The 25,809-nt window shown below is 35.8% G+C and overlaps 1 protein-coding gene across 1 annotated transcript in view; it reads right to left on the bottom strand.

Annotated features, from left to right (window-relative positions):
- The window catches only part of Lrpprc (leucine rich pentatricopeptide repeat containing), a 108,180-nt gene extending 83,729 nt beyond the window's left edge, over positions 1–24,451 (bottom strand). Inside the window, exons 1-11 of the mRNA XM_026385701.2 lie at positions 24,265–24,451; positions 11,451–11,650; positions 10,342–10,464; positions 6,477–6,598; positions 6,321–6,379; positions 5,546–5,632; positions 4,817–4,943; positions 4,399–4,543; positions 3,804–3,949; positions 3,456–3,561; positions 3,266–3,373 (exon numbers count right to left, since the gene is read on the bottom strand). Coding sequence (XP_026241486.2) covers positions 3,266–3,373; positions 3,456–3,561; positions 3,804–3,949; positions 4,399–4,543; positions 4,817–4,943; positions 5,546–5,632; positions 6,321–6,379; positions 6,477–6,598; positions 10,342–10,464; positions 11,451–11,650; positions 24,265–24,407 — 1,366 coding nt within the window. The 5' untranslated portion in view covers positions 24,408–24,451. The remainder of the gene's footprint in view (positions 1–3,265; positions 3,374–3,455; positions 3,562–3,803; positions 3,950–4,398; positions 4,544–4,816; positions 4,944–5,545; positions 5,633–6,320; positions 6,380–6,476; positions 6,599–10,341; positions 10,465–11,450; positions 11,651–24,264) is intronic.
- Positions 24,452–25,809: the final 1,358 nt, after the last annotated feature.

Below are 25,809 nucleotides of genomic sequence, written 5' to 3' on the forward strand. Positions count from 1 at the left end.
ACTAAAAAAAAAAATTTTTTTAAATGACTAGGGATGAAGCTCAGTAGCAAAGTACCCCAGTTCAATCCACAGTACAAAAATAATGTAATAAAAGATGATTGAGCTGAGCTGATATATCTATACAAAGAATGTAACTCCCTCCTTAAAACAAAGAAAGATAAAAATAATCTAACATTAAGTCAGAGGATTTCTCAGAGGCTGAGGCAGAAGGATTATGAATTCAAACCCAGCTTAGCAACTTAGCAAGACCCTAAGCAATTCAGCAAGACCCTGTCACTAACAAAATATAAAAAGGGGTGGGGATGTGGCTCAGTGGTTAAGCACCCCTGCATTCAATCCCTGGTACCAATAAATAAACAAGAGGATTCCAAACCTCTAGGAACTTAGTAATTTAACCTAAGATAAATAATCTAAGAAAATTATTGCAATGTACCATGAGTAAAGTTTCCATTCAAGAAGTCTAATAAGAATTAAAATAGTTGAACCATTCTGGGAAAGAGAGGGTTCACTTGAACAACTTCTAGTGACTACAACTGCCTGCTTCGTGGGATTTTTACCTCTTCCCAATGCACTCACTTTATTAGGAGGTAAAGTCTTACTTTTTTGAAAATAAGTTACCTGCATTCTGACACTTCATTCAACTGGCTTTAGGTTTTCTGATCACCCCTTCCTTATATATTTTCCCCTCTTCATGTTCTTATTTTTATGTTTTTCAACTATCCCAAAGGCTGTACATCCCTATTCATTCTGGGCATTTCCTCTCACATAGGCAAGATGCTGAAAATGTTATCACTCTAAGTGGTGACTTTTCCATTTATGTCACAATGAAAAATACTAGTAAGATGAGCCATGAGGAAGTCATTTTAAGAATCTTTCTTATGGCACATTCCTGCAATCCCAGTTACTGAGGAGGCTGAGGCAGTAAGATCACAAATTCAAGTTTAAGGCTACATTTAACTTAGCAAGACCCTGTCTTAAAATAAAAACCCCCAGTATAACACACACACACACACACACACACACACACAAAGAATCTTATGGTGATTGCTACATTCGCAACCAGAATATTTGATCAGAAATTTGATCATCCTACTATTGAAAATGCTTTCTTTGATTTCTTGAAGGGTTTTTATTTATTCATTATAAAAGACTCCCACATATTCTCCATCACTAAAGCCATTATCTTCTTCTTTTATTTCTATGAGTACATATGTATATGACTTTCACTAGACAAAGATCAAGTTCCTTACATCAATAAGAATGTTACTTTTTTCTACAGAAACCATATCAAATACATATAGCCATTTCCCTGTTAAATGAAAGAAATGAAAGAAAACTATAGAATAGAAAACTATAGAATAGAATGATCTTCCAGGACTTCCTACAAAGAAGAAAAAAATGGAACTATAAAACAATTAACAACCTCTTATATTCTTAATTCATTATCTATCAATGAAGCATAAGCATCAGTATATTTCCACATAAAATTTTTATTGAGTAAAATATGCCACCTCTTTTTAAAATGTCCTTAATAAGGGCTGAGGGTACATCTCAGTGGTGGAGTGCTTGCCTAACATGCACAAGGCCCTGGGTTCAATCCATAACATCACACACACACAAAAGTCCTTAATGTAAAAATTGGTACCCAATTTCTAAAAGATGACTAAGAATTTTTATAAAAGAAATACATTATAATATTTACAAATGTCTAAAACAGAGGCATTATTATATAAAAAGAATACTTGAATAAGACAGAAATCCTCCATTCTAATCCCCATATTATTGACAGCTAGATGGAAAACCTAAGGTCAGTCACTGAATCCCCTCTGTGGCTCTCAGTTCCTTCCTTAATACAATATGAGCTTTCAAAAAGGCACCTTTGAAATCTAAATTCTGCAATTCTATGAAAAGATGGATTCAAGATAAAGCCCATTTTCTACTAGTTCAACTCACTATAACTGTAGAAATAAATTACCTAAATTCTTTTATGTTTACTAAGTAGCTATAATGTCATAACCAATTCAAATCTAGATACCCTGTTATGATTAGAAAAGCAAATTTACCTGATAAACACACTTCAACGGGGTATCAAAATTATTTTCATACCTGTGTAAAGGTAAATAATACATGCCTAAAGAGTCTGATGCAATGATGTAAACTTTCTGTGGTTTAAAGATACTGGGTTAAAGGTTACCTCTTGTAACTTTCAAAACTGAAGAATAGACAAAGAGTTAATCAACTAGCATATTGTTTTCACAAAGATTTTTCTGAAAAGGATTTAGAGACTTTTATAGCCAGAAACAATTAGGGAATACTTGTTTCACTATTTCCTTTAAACCAGAAGACGGCTATATATTTAAAATAAAATTGCAATATGAAAGTCTGCTAAAAGCACTTTTTTTGTTGTTTGTGCATTTTGTTTGTCACCCAATGTCACACTAACAACTCTGCATCTCATTCCAAAGCACATTATACTGTGAGATAAAATGAAAAAGACCATTTTTTGTTTCCCCAAGGGGGAAGTACTTCTGTTAAAAGCATCTTTTTATAAGACTACTCTTTCTGAATTACCAATAATGCAAACCAAAGAATTAGATACTGTACTCTAAAATTTAATATTTGTTCAATTCTTATTCATATCCTATAGACATCCCATGTGTGCAAGGGAAAAGTATGCTAAATGCTTAAACGTACTTAAGTACCTGAAAGATTGAACATTTCTGTCCTTCAATCAGCAGGCTGTCAGGTCACAAGTACTCATTTTGCAATGAAAGTTTTCTTGCCTTTTCTATTATTGTAATCAAGCTCAGCTGAGAAGAAAAAGACTGGTCCACAAAGAAAATGGTGCACTTCTTGTTTTCATAAACCTGATTATGTATAACTTTATAAAAGGATAGACAAACTACTTTCAAACACTAAAGATTTAAAAAAAAAAAAACTTAATGAAATGTTAAAAATCAAAATGAGATGAACTAAAAAATGAAATTAAGATGAAAGAAATCTTATGTTTGTTTTTTAGTTTGTTTGTTTGTTTTTATGGTGCTGGGAATTGAACTCAGAGTCTTATGCATGTGAGGCAAGCACTCTACCAACTGAGCTATATCCCCAGCCCTATGTTTGTTTATTTTAATGCTCAGAGACAGTCACTATGATTTAACATAATTCTATTTCCTCCACAAGATCTAACATTGAGGAATATTCAAGTATGCTTTCCCAAAGAACTGAATTAGATGTGGGTACAAATCAGTAAAAGACAAAATTTAACCTTGAACATTTTTCTTCTTCTGATGTCCAGCTAGCAATGGCCAGAAATAGTGAGCTCTGACAGGAAAACCTTCTTCTTTCATGGCCTTCATTAAAGCTTTTACCAAATCTGAAAGACATACCATAAAACATCACCAATCTACCTCAGCAAAACCTGCTGGTGTTGGTTTTAACTAAAAATAGTAGAATACCTGTTTTATTGGCTAGTAAAGCACAATGGAGTGTGAACTGCAAAGGAGACATATGCATCCTGGCTTCCTTTAACTTCTTGCAGTAGTTGGTTAGCTTCTCTGCTGGCTAGAAAAAAGTAAGTCACCACATCACTAGGTTGGCAAATAACCCACCTCTGGACATTCTGCAAATATTCTACCACTTTGAGGATGAAAAATTTGAACCTCTCATCCTCTTTCTACCCCAAAATCTTGCAAGACAAAAACAAGGTTTTTATTACATTTACAATTAGTCTAATTTCATAAACCTTCTATTTTAAAGAATATTACTACCAGTAATACCATCTACAAAGTAAAAAGACAAGATACCGTATCCATAGTCACACAGTGACGTAAAAAGAAACTGCCAAAGTCATTTGGGCTTTCTTCTCTTGATATAGGGCATGCTAATAAAATCTGAAATGCTGTATCTTCCAGCTTTTCAGTGACTAAAAGCAAAATGATGTTCATTGCATCTGGGAAGAAAACAAAGATATCTTTTGTTACTAAACTGAATGATATTTTCACCCTACAACAAGTACTAAAGACAAAATTAGGAATTCCAAACATCAAAAGGATATGTCTGCCTAATAAATAAACATTTCCAAATAAAAACATCTCCATGTAGTCATTAACTCGTGTTTATTAACTTATTAAGCTTTTTAAAAAGTCCTATGATCACTTACCACAATCTATTGTTAGAGAATGCCCTTTCCAACATGTAAGAAATAGCAATTCAGGTTTATATAAAAATAATGTAGGGGGTGGGGTTGTGGTCAGTGGTAAAGTGCATGCCTACCATGTGTGAGGCACTGGGATCCATCCTCAGCACCACATACCAATAAATAAAAATAAATAAATACAGGTACATCAACAACTAAAAAGTATTTTAAAAAAACAATGTAAATAAAAATGTTTATATTACCTGGAATATATCTTCTTTCATAGGTAATTTTTTCCAAAATTTCTGAGACATACTGAGGATATCCAGCTTTACTGAAGCTCAAGATAATTTGCAATAAATCACGGTCCATAAGGTAAACTTCAGACTTATCCACCTTCTCCAGAGTCTACAAACAGTTCCAGAAATTAGAACAAGTTAGAAATCAGAGTTTTAAATTTAAGTAAATTAAAATACCAAGATTCAATAAATTAGGAACAAAGTTTTGGGACTTCTTTAATAAAGCAGGAAATACTCTATTTGAACAATTGTTATATATATAATCAAGATATCAAACTAAGAATTTTTCTTAAATACTGCTCTCTTCAAGGAGACATCTTTAAAAATAGTGCTACAACCTCCTTGCACACATGATGTTCATGTTTATTTACGTGAGTCATACCTGCTTAACATGGTCAATGTCACCCTTCTCAGCATATGCATTCAGTAATGCTAAGAATGTGTCTGGACCAGGTTCAATTCCAGCATCTTTCATCACAGTGAGAATATTTTCTGCATTCTCCATATCTCTAAAAGTTAATTTAAAGAAAATAAAACAGATTACTATAATATTTCCAAATACAATTATTCAATCTAAAATATATTACCTATGATTATTACAATAAGTTTAAATACTATTTGAAATTGTGATATTGAAAAAGAACAAATGCATGTTAAACTAGTTCTACATTTCTAAAATAACAAAGATCATAAACATTAAGAAATTTTTTCAGGTAATTCCTCCCTCTCAAAAACCAAATTATGTAATAATTACATAAACATTAAATAATGTAGCCTCTCACAGTTAGTATGACTTGCATTCAATTTACCTCTTAATAATAACATTTAATAAATTACTCATAAAAATAAAAAAAATTTTTTCCAGGAGAAAAAAAAAAAATTCTCCAGAGCAACTACTAAACTTTACAAATTTAATTACTCCAGAGTTTTAAAACTGAATATTTTCAAATAATGTTTAAAACAAATTATAAGAGCAATTTTTAAAAATGTAATAAGCACTAATTCTACAGATTTTTTCTGAAGATATAAACATGTTCTATGAATTTTCTACAGTTTTTTTTTTAATAATTTAAACACTGAATAAGAATGAAAATCTTGAGATGAACATTACCCGGCTCTTGCATGCCCTGTAACAAGAGCACTGAACACTGCCTCTGTGACTGGAAGATCCTTAGTTTTCATAAATCCAAGAATCTTGCTGCAATAAGAGAAATGAAGACACTCCTTGATTGCCAAAAACCACTTTTTACATGTATAAATTAGGCGTTCAGTTATTTTCAATATAACACCACATGTTTACTTATAAAGTGAAATCTGACCCCCTTTCATGAAATTCTAATCCCTAAAGTATCAATAATCTTGAAGTACTCGTGTTGTAATTTTCTGAAAATCTGATTGTTTGTTCTACATTATTAATTAACCTTTAAAATTTAATAAGACATTTAGTTAAAAATAAAATTGTATTTCAAATTCCCTTTATTTCCCAAGCCTTCAATACAAAAGTGGCAAAATTTTACCTAAGCAGTAATATTTTACAACTGATTTTATAAGAATCAGTGGGATTCCTAGTTTTATAAGTGAACACTGTTAAAAACTAAGAACATTTCTCTAAGAAAAAAAAAGTAAAGACACCTTTATATCTCAATAATTTTATACTTGTGCTCTAAAACAACATATTTGTAATTAAAACAGATTATTCATCTTGTCCTCTTATACAATTTTACATTTTATCTAAGTCATATTACCAAAATGTGTAATATTAAAATATTTCTGAAATAACTATCCTTATTAAGAAAAGATTGTAAGAGAAAATAAAATGAACATACTCCAGGTTTACAAAATTTATAAATTGGTTTGCATAAACCTACATTTATAGAGATCCATACCTGGCACCTTCAATATCTCCTACATTACAATAAGCAGCAATCAGCCTCTGGTATGTCACCTGTCAATGAAATGGGCTGGTGAATTTTTTTCCCCTGGGCAAAAGAAATCAAAAAAGTTGGTATGGCCAATCAATATTTACCATAATAACTACCTACTCGATTTGGCTGAATGTTTGCTTCCTCCATTTTTGCCAAGAAATCAGTAGGTGAGAATTTATATTCATTTTGAAGATAAACTTTAAGTAAAGCATTGTAGTGACTCACATCATACACAGTGCCTACAAAGAAAATTTAAATGAAATTTTTAATTATGACTTAACAATTTAGAAAAGCATTTAAAATCACATCCTTGTCACAATGGAAATCATGTGTACCCAAATTTAACAATTAAAAAAAAAGGTAAAATTAACACTGGCATTTCACTCAGATAATATTAACACTTAACCCATCTATACAGATATCTTGTGAGAACATAGCAAGGTAAGCCAATAAGACATAATTACTGAATTGCTATACAGTTATAAGTAACTGCCTATTCAGATATTAAAAGGTCTATTACTTATGAAGCACAGTATCATCTTCCTGTTAGAAAATGCTAACAATACCTATTTATTTATTTATTTAGATATAAGAGATTGAACCCAGGTTTACTTCTACCACTGAACCATATACCCAGCCCTTTTTATTGAGAGACAGGGTCTCCCTAAGCTAACTAGCCTGGCAGTGAACTTACAATCCTTCTGCCTCAGTCTCCCAAGTTGCTCGACTACACATGGGCACCATCACACTTGGCCAACAATACCTCTATATTTAAAAATAACTTGAAGGGCTGGGGTTGTGGATCAGCAGTACAGCGCTTGCCTAGCACGTGAGAGGCACTGGGTTCAATCTTCAGCACCACATAAAAATAAATAAAAATAAAGGCATAAAATAAATAAATAAATAAAAGTAACTTGAAACCTTTTCTATATAAAGCAGTTATTGATAGACTACAACTGTAATTCTTTTATACAGATAAATGTACTGGCAATTTTTCTTATTTCTTTACTAGGCCACTAAAAGCCTTTGTTTGAAGGAACTACTCCATCCCTTATTGCTGAATATCATTTTTAGTCAACTTGCCTTATTTACCTGTATTCCAATGCCCTTCTTTGGCTTCTCTCTTTGTCTGTACTGCCTAGGACCATGTCAATTAGGGCTACCATTCAGCCTTACCCTCTCCATTCATGACTTCATAGTCATCCCATCGATTTAGGCTAACATGTTTCACTAAATTTTCATGAATTAAATTCCATACCCTTATTCAACTGCTAGTGGTCTCAGTCTGTGGTCATTATCTGATGTCAGTTCATGAGATTCTAGGCAGCTGAGAGCTGAGACCTATTACTTTCAGGAGGAAAGGGAGGGTGTTGAACCTAAGGACTTTCTACCACTGAAGTACATGCTCAGCCCTTTTTGTTATTTTGAGACAGGGTCTCAGTATCTACCAAGGGAATCTAGAAATACCTAAAATTTACTAAAATCTCAAAATTTAGGGATATAAGCCTGAAATATCCTACCTTAGCAACCAAAGGTTATATATAACAGCATTGCTTCCAATATTTTACCTCACATCCTTGTACCTTAAATAATATCTCACAACTTTGGCTCTGCTGTCCATTAAGATGTTAATGACTATCATGTAAGGGACCTTTTATATTCTAGAATATTAATCTTCAGAAATTTTAGAATAATAATAATAATAATCTTTTTGGCAAATATTTCGCACTTCAGCCCATTTTTAATTACATGACTTACTGACAAACAGAAAAAAAGAAAATTTCAGTATGTTGCTCAAACCTAAGGCTTGATTTATACTAGGCAAGCAATCTATCACTGAGCTATATACCCATCCCTAGAAATTTCCAATATTTATAGCCAATTCTTTCTTTTTAGTTGTAGTTGGACACAATACCTTTATTTTATTTGTTTATTTTTTTATGTGGTGCCAGGATCAAACCCAGTGCTTTATACATGCTAGGCAAGCGCTCTACCACTGAACCACAACCCTGGCCCAAAACTGGGGCAAGTCAAAACTGTAATAAGATTTTATCTCACACCAGTCAGAATGGCAATTATTAAGAACACAAATAATTATAAATGTTGGTGTGGATCTGAGGAAAAAGGTACACTCATACATGGGTTAATGGGACTGCAAATTAGTACAACTCCTCTGGAAAGCAGTATAGAGATTCCTTGAAAGGCAAGAAATGGAATCACCATACTAGCAAACCAGCTATCCCACTCCCATTTATCTAACAGAACTAAAATCAGCGGACTATCGTGATACAGGTACATCAATATTTTTAGCAGCATAATTCGCAATCACCAAGTTGTGGAATCAGTCCAGATGCCCATCAGTAGATGAGTGGATTAAGAAAATGTGATATATATACACGATGAAATTGTGAAATCTGATGGTAAATGGATGGATATGGAGAACGACATATTAGGTGAAATAAGCCAGATTGAGAAAATTTATCACTTTTCTGCTGTTTTTTTGTTTTTGTTTTGAGTACTAGGGTTTCAACCCAGGACCTTTTTCAACTTTGGGTGCTTCTGGGATTACAGATGTGTGCCACCATGCCTAGTTATTCTGTTGCTTTTATACTGACAAAAATCCTTTTCCATACTGAAATCCAACATTTATACATACTCTTTAGACTTTTAAAAAATGAACTTGTCACCAATCTGAATTCAAGAGGAAGCCAAAACTGTGATGTAAGGATCTGTCTTTATTCTACAGTTTTTTTCTACATTTTGAAGACTAGTCCCAGTATTTTACATATTTGTGGTACCACTTAATTGGATCCTCTATCAATCTTATTTTGAAACTAGAAAAGTTACAGATTCTCAAACATTTACTATGTCAAATTAATTATTTTAAGGATTCCACAAAGAATCATACCATGTAAAAAATAATCATTTCTAGTAGTATTGCACATTCTATTGTATTATGCATAACAGCTGATGGTTTTAGATTCTAATATGCTTAAGAAGCATCCTTCTAGATTTAAAATTTTTTTAAAAACAGAAATGTATATTAAATTTTAAAAGCCAGTCTTTTAAATTTGGTCTTATAAGTTATTCTTTGAATATATGCTATATTCATATGGCTTAAAATTGAAAGGATATAAGAAAGGACAGAGTAAAAATTGTATCTAGGGCTGGGGATGTGGCTTAGTGGTTAAGCACCCCTGAGTGCAATCCTCAGTACCAAAAAAAAAAAAAAAAAAATTGTATCTAATGTTTATCATCCTTCCAGAAATATTTTAATATTGTATGCATATTCATGTAAGGAAAAAACACTATTTCAAAGTAGTATTTTATACTATATATTGTTCTGAATCTTAATTTTTATTTATAATCTAGAGAACACATCCCTCATTAGTATTCAAACACAACCTTCATTTTTTAAAGATTTGCACAGTATTCTATCATAGACTTTCCATAATTTATTCATTCAATCCCCAGTGAACAGTATTAGCATTAATTCCAATTTCCTGCTATTACAAACTAAAATGAATACTCTTTTATACATGTAAGTACATCTGCACCAAAATTCTAACAAATGTAACTGCTTGATCAAATTGTATGTCCAGTTATAACTTTGATAGGCTAAATTCCTTTTTTTGTTTTGTTTTGTTTTAGTTCTCGGCGGACACAACATCTTTGTTGGTATGCGGTGCTGAGGATCGAACCCAGGCCTCATGCATGCCAGGCGGGCGCGCTACCGCTTGAGCCACATCCCCAGCCCCAAATTCCTATTTTATTCTTACCAAAGTTGAAATATTTGTTATGAAAAATCACTATATTCTTAATGCCCCTAGATGTCACTATAACTCACCAAATAAAACATTACCAAAAAATCATGAATCAAGTAGGCCTTCCATAAAATTATAGCATTTATATAAAGAAACACATTCTTATTGGGGGGGGGGGGGGACCTGTAACACACATCCTGTTATTCAACTAATCATACCCAGTGTCTGAAGTTTGTCCCATATCCTATGAGCAAATTCTGTTCTCTCTGCAAGATTCAATTCAGGCAAGAGAGAACCACAGCTGCGCAACAGAAGCAAGGCTTGATTACCACCTGGGCTACCTATGGAAGAAAAATTGACAATGTTTAATAGTGCCAACATAATGTAGATAAATATCAAAATTTAAACTGAAATTTATAAATGTTTGGCTCAAAGATAATATTGTAGTACCCAAATATTAGAAAAAGCATATCCTAATCCACAATGCTACTAAAAATCACAAGTTAAAATTTTTTAATATTAGTCCACTTTAAGAAATGTAAAAAACTTATACATTTAAGAAATCTATAAAATCTATGTAATGTGTGACTCTAAAAACACAGAACCTAAGGTTACATTTCTCAGTATCTTATGATAATGTTACAACGCTCAAGAATATTAGAATATTGAACCCAATTAAAACTCAAGAATATCCAATAGTTTTATAATTGGTTAACAATAATATAAATTTCCTCCTCCCTATGTATAGAACCTTTATCTACATGTACCTGAATGCTGACTTTAAGACAAAAGACAAAAATAAACCACCTATTTTATAATTCCATTTATATGAAATATCCAGAAGAGACAAAACTACAGGGACAGAAAATAGATTAATGGTTAACTAGAGTTGGAAGGGATTGTGGGGTGGGTGGGGACTGATGGTAAGGATTGTAGGGGTTTCTTTTAAGGGTGACAAAAATGTTCTAAAAATGACTGTAGTGGCAGTTGAACAATTCTGAATAATTTAGAAGTAACAATGATGGTTTTTTAATACAGATGAATGTAGTTATAATTGATACTTCTCATCATAAGAGTTTATAGTTAAACTTTTTTTTTAATTTAATTTTATTTATTTTTGTATGTGGTGCTGAGGATCGAACCCAGTGCCTCACACATGCGAGGCAAGCGCTCGGCCTCTGAGCCACAATCCCAGCCCTATTCATTTATTTTTATGTGGTGCTGAGTATTGAACCCAGGGTCTCATACATGCTAGACAAGTGCTTTACCCTGAGTCACAACCCTGCCCCAAAGGCTCAACTTTCTAAGCAGAAAAAATCTGAAATACCTGAATGACATGTGCTATCAAAGACTTTTTGCAGAAGTCCCTTTGGAATGCGGCCAGTTCTTCGGACAGAATTATCCAGTCTCATTAGAGCCCAATCAAATTGATTAGCATTCCTTCTAGAAGAAGAAGTAGGCTCCTCTTGAAGATCATTCTTTTTTTCAGCAACAATGGCATAAAGCCTCACTTGGCTTAGTAGTTTTCTATAAAATGAAACATAATTAGGAATAAACTAAGTCAACTGCTATCTATATAGATCATCTTTCTGAGCAAAACTTACATAAAGTTACTAATTAGTTAATAAATACCTTAAATCACATAATAATATTCAGAGAAGTATGCATCGATAGGAAAGTTTAAGTTTTGTTTTAGATAAAATCTCTCTCTCTCACACACACACACATACACAGACACACAAATTATATACACAGTGTATCTTCTGAGCAATGGAGAGTACCTTGATAACATTCAACATAAAATCATTTTGGCCAGGCACGGTAGCCCACTCCTGTAACCCCAGGGGCTCAGGAGGCTGAGGCAGGACAATCACAAGTTCAAAGCCAGCCTCAGCAAAAGTGAGACTCTAAGCAACTCAGTGTGAGATCCTGTCTCTAAATAAAATACAGAATAAGACTGGGGATATGGCTCAGTGGTCGAGTCCCCTGAGTTCAATACCTGATACTCCCCCCAAAATAATAATAATAATTTCAAATAGTTTTAAAAGGTAATAATATGGTGTGTTTTAAATCGTGGTTAAAAAAAGGAAAATGAATTATACTACAAAGTTCTTCTTGCCTCTATAAGTGAGACAATATATCTAAAATATATCCAAATTCTTAAAACTACTTTCAAATGTTTTTGGGGTTATGTATTTAAAATGTAAATAGCAAGCTTATTTTATTTGGAATAAAAAGTTAATTTCTAGGCAGTTTCTTTATAGGATTATTCAGGTCAAAATCCTTTCTCAGCAGTCTAAAGAAATTTGAAACATCAATTTTTATCTGTCAAAAAGTTAGTTGTGTAGTTCCCTAATTATTTGAAACAACTAACCATTAAAAAATAAACAAAAACTATGCAGGCTGGGGTTGTAGCTCAGTGGTAGAACATTTGCCTCACATGTGTGGGGCCCTGGGTTTGATCCTCAGCACCACATAAATAAATAAAAAGAAAGATATTGTGTCCATTTACAACTAAAATAAATAAATAAATAAATGATTTTTTAAAACTATGCTTCCCATTTTAAACTTCAATAATTTTAGAAAAGTCAGAAGAGAAAGAAAAATGCTTAAAAATTAGCTAAGGTCATAGTAATACACAGGTATTTATAAAAAGGAAGCAATCTTTAAACAGTTCAGTATTTTAATAATACAGAGACTAACATGTAACCAAATGATCTAAAATATGAGATCAGAGGTATTTCACTCCATGGCAATATAGTCTGCACTTGATCCACAAATATCAGACTTAAGAAAATAATCCTTATGTATCCCAAAGTCCTGATGTAAACACTTGAATTTAAAGGCTTTCTCTGCATTCAAATATCTACCATTTTAAACTAACAACACCTGTAATTCTTGAAAATGTATACACTTACTCCACAAATATCTTAATTATAGCAGTCAATAAGTATAACCAAGTATTACATACTAAGTATATAATTAATAAGCAAAATGTAAAAAATATTTATTAATTCAGAAAATGCCTCCAGGATGATAATCACATTTTTCTAGCATGTGCACATTTCTACCATAGTCAGTGGTAAGTTTAAAAGTAAACTGCAGGGCTGGGGTTGTGGCTCAGTGCAGAGTGCTTGCCTTGCACATGTGAGAAACTGGGTTCGATCCTCAGCACCACATAAAAATAAAGATATAAAAAAAAAAAAAAACTGCAGGGGTTAGGGGTATAACTCAGTGGTATAGTACATCTGCTTTGCATACATGAGGCCCTGGGTTTGATCACCAGCACCCAAGAAAAATAAAGCTATTGCTTTCCTACCTTATGCTATTAACCTAGAAAACCAGTCCCAAATGGAACGATTATGTAGGTGAAGTTACACTAAAGAAAACTATACCAGAGGTTCCATCGTAAGATGATATAATTCCACTTATATAAATAAATAAATCGGAAATCAATGGGAAAAACTGGGACATCAACCAAAAAGACTACCTTTTCTTTTCCTTTATTCTTCCTCTTTTTTCCTAGCAGTTCTGGGAGTTGCCCATGCTAGGCAAGCACTCCAGCAAGTTACATCCCCAGCTCACAATGTCTTATCTTTATAAACTTAATGATCAGCACATTGTAGATAATTAATAGATGAATGTCTATTAAATGAGCTGAATTAACTAAGTGTGGCACTACCAACATACCGTATAACATATTTATTTGTCCCTTACTTCCCAAAGGTTGCCTTAGCCACTTATTTGTTCCTGTATCAAGTGTTACTGAACTATGCCCTTATTGGTGTCAAGCAAACAGTAACAATTATTTTAAATCCCCCATAACAATGTGTCAAGTTCAGGCAAGAGTGAAAAGCTAATTAACACAGAAATTTCAAAATGGCAGTGAAGTACTCTTGCCAGTTTTTCACACAACTCAATCTGATAACTGGTAAAGGCACAAACAAGATTCAGGGATAAAACAGATGTGTAGAAACCAGTAAATCATTATGAACACTCTCAAGCTCATTTTCCTTACTAAAAAGTCAAGAGAATTATACATTTAAACAAATAATTCTCCAGTGCTTTCTACATTAATTATACAGCCCAGAATTCATTGACTCAGTCATTTAGTAGCACTGGGGATTGAACCCAGGCCATTGAGCATACTAAGCAAGTGCTTGACCTTTGTAATACAACTTGAGGGAAATGAGAACTTCACTGACCTGAGCAAGGGGTATATTGTAATGGAAGGAAAGAAACAGGGGTTAATAAAAGTGGCTCCACACTAAGGGCATGCTTAAATTGGAGCACACTGTCTCCAGATTCTAACAACCAAAACTGATGTAACTACATAAGAGAAAATTATTTTATCATCTCAACCAACTATCATAGTAGTTCATTCACATTTTTTAGTTAAACACCTCAGGTTCCCTCCTGAAACTCTGGCACTCACCACTAATATTCAGGTTACACATGATTTCCTCTGGTAACATCTGGCATTTTAAATGGCTATTTTTCTGGGGGCCTGTTTGTTTTACGAAAATGATAGTGGTGGTAATGGTTTTATTTTTTGCAGTATGGTGATTAATTAAACCCATGGCCTTGCACATTCTAGGCAAGCATTCTACCACTGAGGTACATTATCAACCCAGTGGTTTTTACTTTTACTCTTTAATACCAACTTTATATGCAAGTGTCCATATTTCAAATATATATTTCATATATATTTATATGTACGTATGGACCAGATTATTATAGAGACTTCCACAGAATTCCCATTTTAAGCTTATACCATTTCTTAAAAGCAATATATGGTTTACATGAAAACTGTGCAAAAAGTACAGTTCCCATATTCCTTCTTTCCTTACCAGTTTCCCCTCTAATGTCTAATGTTAGTGTCCTATATTTGTTACAAACAACCAAGTAATATTGGTACATTATTATTAACCAAGGTCCATAGCTTACACTAGGGTTCATTGTGTACAAATCCATAGGGTGAAAAATACATGTATCCATCATTATGCCATACACGATATTTCACTGCCCTAATGACCTGTGCTCCACCTAGTCTTGCCTTCCACCTTCCTTCTGAACCCATGGCAAGAACTGATTTTCTCATGTGTCTGTAGCTTTGTCTTTTCCAGGCTGTCATACAGTTACAAAATAAAGTACACAGCCTTTTCTAGTAGTGTTCACTTACTGTTCCTACATATCTTTTCATGGTATCAAAGCTCATTTCTTTTTATTGTTGCCTCATATTACACTATGTGGATATATACAATTTGTACCTCCAACTACTGAAAGACCTCTTGGTTGCTTCCAACTTTTGGCAATTACAAATAAAGCTAAATAAACATTTGTGTGCTGTTTTCTGTGAGGACATAAATTTTTAACTCATTTGGATAAACTAATCTGGATAAACCTATGTTTCTAAGTTTGTAAGAAACTGCCAGACTATCTGCCCTAATAGCTGTGCCACTCTGCATTCCTATCAGCAATGTACAAAAAGAGTTCCTGTTTTTCTATATCCTCACCAGCATTTGATATTTTCAGAATTTTGGATTTTAATCATAATAGGTATAGCATCTCTATCTCATCGTCATTTTGATTTACAACTCTCTATGACACATGGTGTTGAGCATTTTCAGATGATTATTTGATACCTCTGTGTCTTCTCTAATGATGCATCTATTCAGATTTTCTGGCTTTTTTGTCTGTTTCCCTTGTGGTGCGAGGATTCAAACCTAGGGTCTCACATATGCTAGGCAAGCACTCTACCACTGAGCCATATCTCCAGTTCCTCTGCCCATTTTTTTTAATTGGGTCATAAATTTTCTTATTGAATTTTTAGATTTCTTTGTATGTTTTTATACTGTTTATTTATTAAATAAAATTTTTAGTAAAGCATTAGCATTTCTTCAATATATACCAAATTAACCATACCAGTTCATAAGACACTGCTCTCCTTGTTTTTCTCTTCTTCACTGACATTATGAGCCATTTTAGTGTCACTCAGGAGTTTAAAAGAAATACAGATATGTTTTTCATGTGTTTAATACATGCTAGATACTAGAAAATTTTTACTATAACCCTCATTTTACAGATGAGAAAACTGAAGCAACTTGCCCAAAAAGTCACAGTAATATCTCACTAATAACAGGATGACAGGGCCAGGATCTGTACTTGGGCAGTCTTCATTCTGAAATGAGCCCAATGTGGTAGAGCATTAAGGAAACTAATCTGGCTGCAAAGAAGAGTTCACACTGGAGAGTAATAAAACTTAAACCTACTCAGGGAAGGTAAGAATAGATCATGGAAAGCCTACAATGGCCGACAAGTAAGAATTTGGATTTTATGGCATGTTTGTAAAATATAAGACTTATTTCCATAGAGCAATTCTCTTGGTTTATTTTGTTGCACCATTCTATAGACAATGGAGATCTCAAATGCACATCTTATGTTCTGACCAATCCCTAATTTAACTATTCCCCTCGAGTTTTCTTTAACCTATTAATATGGTGAATTATACCAACTGATGTTGAACCAGCCTGCATACCTGACCACTTGGTCCTAGCAGATACTTCTTTTATACACTGCTGGATACACCTGAGTTTTAACATGTCAAAAGTTCAAAAAGATGATGACTCCTCCTAAAAGTGGTTGATACTCCTTTGAATTCCTCCACTGCTACCAACTATACCACTACTCTGCTATTCCCTCAAATTCAAAATCTAAGGGTATGCCCTGTAATCCCAGAGTCTCAGGAGGATGAGGCTGGAGGATCAACCTTAGCAATTTAGGGAGGCCTTAAGCAACTCAGTGAGACCCTATCTCTTAACTAAAAAATATAAAGGGGGCTAGGGATGTGGCTCAGTGGTTAAGCACCCCTGGGTTTAATCCCTGGTATGAAAAAAAATAATAATCTAAGGATAATTATCTAACTGCTCAATCTCTCTCACCTTCTTCACATACCATTTGCTGAGTCCCTGAATATTTCTTTCTTAGGCCTTTGATGAAACCAGAACACACAGATTTTTTGCAATAAAACCTTCATTAGTTTCTCAGGCTTCAGCTTCTCTCCACAAAATTGCCAAATCAGTATTCCCAAAGCCGTCTTTCTTCACGTCATCCTTCCTTTAAGATCCTATAATTGTTGATTCCTTTAATCACAATGGACCTAAGTTCCTTCATTTATTAAACAAAATATTGAGCACCTTTCTCTGTAGAAGGCACTATGCTAGGATTTCTGTTTAGCTAGTGAATATATCTGATAATAATTAAGCTTTTTATAAATATACCAATCGTGGAAAGAGCTATGAAGAAAATTAATAAGTAATAAAAGACTAACAGTGAGGCTCTACTTTAGATAAATGTTTAAGGATGGTGATATTTAAAGGTCTGGGCTCAGGATGAAAAGGAATGGCTACCCATCTAGAAGGGGATGAGTGTTCTAGATAGAGGTAGAGTAGTCAATAGGCCAAGTAAGCAAACAACAGATGGCATCAGAGATGAGGCAGGACAGAAAAGACAGGGCTGGATCATGGATTTTTGAAGGTAAGCAATTGGGTTTTTTTTATCCTAGGTAGATCTTATTCAAAGAAGTGAATCCTAGCCGATTCTGTTGAAGGTTTATAAACGGGAGTTATGATATGATCCAGTTCTGTTTTGAGGGAAAAACATTAAACTGTCTACCTGCTGGGAGGAACCACCAGAATGATTAAATAGACACCATTTAGGGAAAAAAATGAGGCTGTTGTTCCAATCCACCAAGCAATTCCAAATCCTTATGTTCTACTGGGAAAAACTGCCCCAGACACCCAATGGTATACAGTCCTTTGATAAAACAGATACTATTGCAGTAGTCTAGGTGGGAAAACAACTGAAGCTTAACCCAGAGTGGGCAGTGCAGAAGGGAAAGAAACATATTCCCAAGGCCCCTACCTGACTTAAATACAAACTCCAGACAACAGTCTCACCAATACAACTTATTAATTCTCAATTCCCACACAATGGAAGAAAATTTCATGTAAAAGTGCCCTAAGTACTTAACCCTCTGTATACATCCCACTGGATTATGTACCATTTTTTATGAATACTTAATAAGTATAATCTTACAAACAAGAGGCTTCAAGGCATAGTGAAAACACCACAGCTTTAGGAACACAGGCTTAAGCCCCATGTTGTGGCCTGCCTTTAGGCTCTGCTAACTGTAAAATGTGTGACTTTGACCAAGTTACTGCAATTTTCTCCACTTTGGTTTGAATGAAGGTTTACTCCTCCAAAACAGTTGATGAAATTTAATCGCCAGTGTAACAGTATTAAGAAGTGGGGGGCTGGGATTGTGGCTTAGCAGTAGAGCGCTCATCTAGAACGGGCGGGACCCGGGTTGCATCCGCACCACAAAAAAATAAAGGCATTGTGTTGTGTCCATCTACAATGAGAGAGAGAGAGAGAGAGAGAGAGAGAGAGAGAGAGAGAGAAGGAAGGGAGGCAGGGAGGGTGGGAGGGAGGGTCTTTAAGAGGTCATTCATGGGTGGTTCAATGCCTTTTGAAAGGGGATTTCAGAAATGGATCCTCTTTCTTTTTTGCCTCCCACCATGAGATGATGCAGTCCTGGTCTTCTCAGCCTCCAGAACTGAGAAACAAAATTCTCTTCATTGTAAATTACCCAGTATTTTGTTACAACAGTATTTTGTTAAGCCTATAATCTAGGGGATAAAAACAGTATTTACTTTACAAGGCTATTACTTGTGAAGATTAAATGAGATGATGCCATGCTTCCCAATATAAACATTTCTGCTAGGTAAGATGACTTACCATAGCATTGAGACTAAGTTGTTCATTGGTTTAATTATCTTTAAACATAATTTTTTAAAAATCCCTATTACATCAAGTCTTTATTTTACTATCATTTTTGCTTGAGATATAATTAAATTTAAAAAATGTTAGTTTAAACCTACCTAAGGCCAACAGAAAAAACATTAAGTATAAGTAACAGTTCAAAAGTACTCAGATTTGGCAAAAAATCTAAAGGCAGTATACAAATGCCTGAAGTTTGAGCAACACTAAGAAAGTGTAAACAAAGGACCTAGCAAAGTACAAATAACAAATATTAACTAAGTGTTTATGAAAGCATTTTCTTCTTTTTTAAATGAATTAGCAGAGATCACAAGACTTATTTTAAAAGGCTTGTTCAAATCCAAGCTGTGCTATGTGACTCTGGGAAATATACTAGGTCTTTCTAAGCTCTGATTCTTCATTTGAATAAAAATGTCTACCTTAAGGGTGGGGATTTAGCTTAATGGTGTAGTGCTCGCCTAGCATGTGTGAGACCATGAGCTTAATACCCAGCATCACAAAGCAACAAAGTCTACCTTGTGAAGATCACATTAGGAAAAAAAAATAGATGTTTAAATTAACAAAGCAGTGCTCAATAAATAATAGCTCTTATTATAACAGAAGGTACTCAATAGATTTCTATTGTCTGGGTTTTTGTTTTGCTTTTTTTTTTTTTTTAATCTTATAAAGCTTAGTCACAATGAACTTTCTCCCTGCAGTACCAACATTGTTCCTAACTGTCCACTCCCAACATCTAGCTATCCTGTAATCTACGTAAACTTTATCAAGACCTGTATCAAAATCCTCCAATGGGTTTTAATCCTCCAATGGTTCTAACCATCAACCAGTCAACCAACCTGTTTGGGCTTCAAGGAATCAACCGGTCTTTGTCCTATCAGCCTCCTCCATGCTGCACAGAATAAAAGTACAGCTCAATATTTTCATGGGCTTCTCTACCCTTGGAATACTGCACATCCTTAATCATGTGACCCTAAAACTCAAGTAGTCCCCTACCACAAAACAAATGTGATTACTCTTTTCTTTGAAATACCACAGCACTATATTCCCCTCTTGGGGACAGCATACATCTAATAGGTATAAATGTGTTTGTCATAGTCTTCTGTAATTCACAGACATTGAGCGGAGGTGAATCTGTCAGACTTCACAAGACCAAAGGATTCAGATAGACTCTTAATACATTAAAATTTTTCCAAACCGAGAGGTAAACAAAGGAAAGTTTCTTTTTTTTCCAACTTTATAAGTAGAAATCACACCATTCTATCACAAAGTCATATGTAATTTTCACCTCTGGGTCAATCATCAGTCTAAATCCACTCCAAACAGATTTAGCTCACACTATATCTTTCCTGTGAAGTACACAAGCATTATTCTAAAATTTCTCACAAGAAAAATGTGAGAAAACAAGAGTATTTACTCCCCCCCCCTTCTCACAGAGAATAAGGTAAGAGCTGGAAGAAAGCATTTGTTAAAAAAAAAAGAAAAGGGCATCAGGTACAGTTAACCTGTAATCCCAGCAACTCAGGAGGATAAGGCAGGAGGTTCCCAAATTAGAGGTCAGCCTCAGCAACTCAAGAGAGGTCGTAGTAACTTAGCAAGACTGTCTCAAATAAAAAATAAAAAAAGGACTGAGGCACCCTAGGTTCAATCCACAGTACAAAAAAAAAAGTGCTAAAGTACTAAAATAAGGAATGAAGAGCAAGACCAAAGCAAAAACAGAGGTACACTCTTTCTGGTTTGAAAATAGATTAATAAATTTTAATAATTTCACTTTTTTTTTTTTCATTTTTCTCTGTCCTTCTGAGACAGGACATACCTAAAAATCAAGATTAGTATGAATTTGTGCAAGCACATGTAATAATATGAATGGGTTAAGAACCCTTTAATCTTCTTTGTATCTCACAATATTCCTTTACCAACATCTAAGATGTTCATTGTTTACTCAACAAATACTTGACACCTACTACAAGCCACAAAGTTAGACAGAGACAAAAGGAATCAGACCCTGCCTTTGAGGAATAAGAGCCAGATCTGAAATATTGGTAGTTACACATACAATAATGTTAATGAATGTTCTGGTTATACTTTGAAAACAGAAGTCTTCCCATATTCTAGGGACACATAAGTGGTGAGGCTCCCAGAGGCATCTCTAGCTTAGAAATACCTATGCTAGCTTCTGGATCTGATACTGAAACCATAAGATGACACAACAGGGCTTAATTATAAATAGGAAAATGACATGATCAAGTTACCTGGGACAGGGGCTGGGGTTGTGGCTCAGTGGTGGAGCACTTGCCTTGCACGCTTGAGGCACTGAGTTCAATACTCAGCACCACATAAAAATAAATAAACAAACAAAATAAAGGTAAAGTTACCAGGAACACTAGGGAATGATAATGGGGTTGGAGGAAGTAGTGATTTGTTCCAAAGTAGATCTCAGAATTTAATCATTCATGCAATAAATAAACGAAGGGGAATTAGATGGGAAGGAGAAGTCAAGAACAAAGATATCCAGGTTCTTTCGGGAAAGAGAAAAGACAACATTCACAAAAACAGGGAACACAGGAGGAAGTGATTTGGGAGGAAAGGTGAGTCCAGATTCAGATGTTTTAGATTTGAAGGACTTGTCATCCAACCAGGCAGAGGTACCTAGCAGACAGTTCACATCCAAGAGGAGAAACAAGGCTACCACCAGAAAGGTAGGCAAGAGCTAATAATAATAATACTTTTACCCTAAAAATAAAAAAAGGTCACCCCCAGAGAAGGAAAAAGTGACAGAACATAAAGGACCAAAGGTAAAACCCTTAAGGACACAAGCATTCAATGAACATAGAAAGAAAGCAATAAGAAAAAAATCCCACAGAAAAGAAAATCAAAAGTGACATCAATGCCAGGGTAAGGCTCTCATGAAGAGAAAACTAGAAAACAGAATAGTAAGTCAGAGATTAAAGACTAAAAAGTGGATTTGGTAATTAAGATGCCCTTTGCAAAGATTAAAAATAAAATGAACATACATTTTACACATACTTAATAAAGGATATGTACTATATCAATGGCTCTCTTTGGATGACAGAAGTAAGGGTGATTTTTGATTTATTCTCCCACCACACACCTTACAACTGTTCCTCAAAAAACATGAGTTTTACAATTTAAAGAAGTTTCAACAAAAAAATTACTAACAACACAATGATGTCCTATGCCAGTGACTACAGTGGGTAGAAGACTGAGAAGCGAGAAAAGGAAGGAGACTAGAGAATGGACAGGAAAGAGACTGGAAAGCTTCTAGAGTAATAATCCTGTGAAACGTTTTGTTTCCAATTGGAAACAATCTGGTCTTGCTGACAAGCTCTGGAGTGCCAGACTGTATAGAAAGAATGTTCAGAATCCAGGAAACAGCAAATACTTCTCTGTTGCCTGCTCTGATCTGAACATATCGGCCAAAGACAAAATCCTGCTCTCAGGCAGCTTGCCTTCTACGAAGGAAACAGAGAACAATAAATACTAACATCAGATAAGTGAAATATGCCAGGGATAAAACTAAAATAGGATAATGTAGATTTTTTAGGTTGATGTCAAAGTAGACCTTCTCTGAGAAAACATTTAAGTGAATCCAAAACAAGAAAGTAGCATTGCCAGTAGTGGGGAAAGGCCTAGTTACCTCTACAGAAAAAAAAAAAAAAAAAAAAAAAACTTAGGCTCAGACATTTTAGGTAGGACATCTAAGATTATACAGCAAGGAAACAGCCCAGGTCTGATGAGCACCCTGACCAAAAACCTTTCTACTACATTACCTTTTTAGTCAGCTTCCCTCAAATGCAAGGGTCAAGGTGAAAAATGACAATGACACTCCTCTGGCCTCACAGGGATGGAAAGACTAGAGAAAAATAAGAGTAATTGGCACAAGTTTCCCAAAAGAAACTCTGAAAACGAAGAGATGTCATTCTATGAAGGCAAGGCATGATTTCTGAAGGTTAACTGTTCAAGCCCAATACAAAAAGCACTAGTTTCCAAAGATTTATGAGTAAGTCACATGATCATAAAACAGGCCTGGGAGTATAGCTCAGTTGGTAAAGTGCTTGCCTCAGATGCATAAGGCCCAAAGTTCAATCCCCAACACCACAAAAATAAATAAATAAATAAGCAAGGATTTCCTTCTTTTAGTTTTATGTAGAGATCAGCTGGCTGGTGCAAAAAGGTCCACATAATCATTGTCATTATATAACACTTACTATATGTCAGGCCCTTTATTAAATGCTTTATATAATCCCATGCAATACTCTAACAACACTCTTACCGCTTCCATCTTACAGCTAACAAAACTGAGGTCTGGAGATGGTAAGTGATTTGTCCAATGGCATAATGCAAATAAACTGAGGAGCCTGCAGTCCAGACTTCCTCCTCCACACCCTCCCATTCCATATCATTAGCTCTCAGTCTTTATGCGAACTCTCAAAGTACCTTTATGAACTCTTCCACCATCATTTCTCTCCAATGTTAAACTTAAACCTCCTTTCCAGGTAACTAGACTATTACTCAATTTAACACGTTCATCAATCTCCCTTATCCCCTCCTGGCAAATTGATACCAAACTTTTCTCCCTAAAATCTCAATCTAGGAGGGCATTTAATCACACATGTATCACCCACCCAATTTTCAACGTGCCTTTATTTCGCCGGATCCTAATAGAGTACTTTGCATGTGTTCACTCACTCATTCAATGTCAGATTCCACTGTGACAATTCCCAACCCACCTTCCTAAATATGGAAGAAAAATTCCATTTAAGAAAACGCAGGCAAAAGCCCAAAAGGATCATAATCAGATATCCAGCTCTAAACTATCCCTGAGTCATCCAAAACTCCCAACCCATCTCCCCCGCCAAAAAAAAAAGACTAAAGTTTTCGGGTCCTAAATACTACACGGTTACTAATCACCAACACTGAACCCACGTGGGACAGCACCCAAGCATGCCAATCCTAAAGAGGGAAACACCACCCGACCCCCACAACAGCCTTCAAAGGCCCCCTCAGCTTCACCGGCCCTGAGCAGCCAAAGGGGAGAAGAGACCCAGTCCCGAAGCAGAGAGGGCAGCAACAAGCCGGAAGCTAGCCTTGCCCATGGCCATGACCTTCTGGAGACGTACGACCCCGTCACTAGAAAACCCTGGAGGAGCGAGTGGTCCAAAAGCCCCAGGAAGCTAGGTCGTGGGGCAGCTAGGAGCCTGGACAGGTTAAAGTCGGGCCCAGCTCCGGCAAGCGCAGACGACCCCGCGGAGCCTGGCTGGAGGCAGAACCCGCGCACTCACCCCTCAAAAAGCCGGGCGCGAGCGGCGGGCAGACAGGGGGCGGCGTGCGGCCGACCGGGGCCTCCCGCGAGGAGACGCAGGGAGAGCGGGAGGGACGACCCGGCACCCAAAAGCCAGCGGGCAGGTCTCAAAAGGGCTGCCATGGGTCGGCAGTTCTCTCTGCAGGATGCACGTTCAGCCAGAAGGACAGGAGGAGCACGTGATGGCGGGGTCACCCGGCGCGGGAGAGACCAAAGGCCAGGCGCGCCAAGTGTAGGGGAATGAAGGGGTTGTTTTAGATTGAAAGATAGAAAAACCTATTTCTCAGAGGTCCAGGGAGTTTCGTCCAATAGTTTGTTAAACAAAATTGCTTGATTTATTATTTAAGGCATTTTCGTTTCCATCCTACTCCACTTATCTCAGCACATTCAGTCACTCCACCCCTGCGCTTCTCAGTTGGTAGAGTCCGCAGGAGGTCGACTCCTCCCAGGTCAGCGCAGGGAATTGCGGGGGGCCAACTGGAAAGTACCCGGAGACTCTTGAGAAGAGCCGACTATGAAGATCCCGGAGTGTGGGACAATTCTGTTTCTCCAATGGGGACGTTGTGAGTGACGCTCAGCGATTCTGCCTTCACGCCGCGGTTGCTGCCGCTCTGATAGGACCTGCCTTAGCTTCAAAAACGCGGAACAGAGAAAGCGTTGAGGACCTTTGCCCTGTGCTGTGGGCCCCGAAGGTTAAATATAATGTGAATTGTATTATCGAGCCCTGGGGACAAAGTAAAGGAATGTGCAGATCTAACCCTAAGTGTTCTACACAGTGCCGTCTTTTATGAAATGAATGGGTTCTAACAAATATCATCTAGTTTTAAAGCTGGAGTTGAACTCATTTTCTTTCCCTCCTCTTCACTCTTACCCCACCTCACCTTTCCATAAATGCACCTGTGTAGGAGGTGTCTGCAAGGAGGAGTCTGAGCCCCAAGCCTGGAGCAAGTTAAATATGTAACTTCCTTCACAGGGCTTGTAGATTGGAAGGGTTCCCTGTGCACATCCGGGAAGCTGGAAACAGGCTTCCACTCCCTCTTCATCTACTTGCCTCCTGACCATCCACCCAGTGAAAGCTCATATACTTCCTCCGGAATTCCCACTGTAATTTTCCATTTGACTCTCTGTCCCAACTCCTTGAGAAAAGGGACTGTGATCTCTTACTGTAGTCAAAGTACCTGCCCAATGCAAGGTCTTGCACAGTAGGTTGCATTCAATATTTATTGAATTGATGGGTACTTGGAAATTACAGACCCTTTGAAAAATGAGGGAGCTGATATCTACCCCCAGAAAAAAGTTAAGTAGTTAATACTTCTGAGCATCAGAATATAATTTACTTATTCTCTCATTCCGCAATTATTTAGTGAACACATATTCTGTGACAGGCACTGTTTGAGATCCTGGGGATACAACACAAAACAAAACAGACCAAGTCTTGATTCTAATGAAACTCATCCCAAAGTTGAGTTTGAGAAGGCACATAAGAACTGTGATTTAAAATAAATAAGAGTGGAAGGATTGAGGG

Source organism: Urocitellus parryii, chromosome 12 (genome assembly GCF_045843805.1).
Source record: "Urocitellus parryii isolate mUroPar1 chromosome 12, mUroPar1.hap1, whole genome shotgun sequence".
NCBI classification, from domain to species: Eukaryota; Metazoa; Chordata; class Mammalia; order Rodentia; family Sciuridae; genus Urocitellus; species Urocitellus parryii.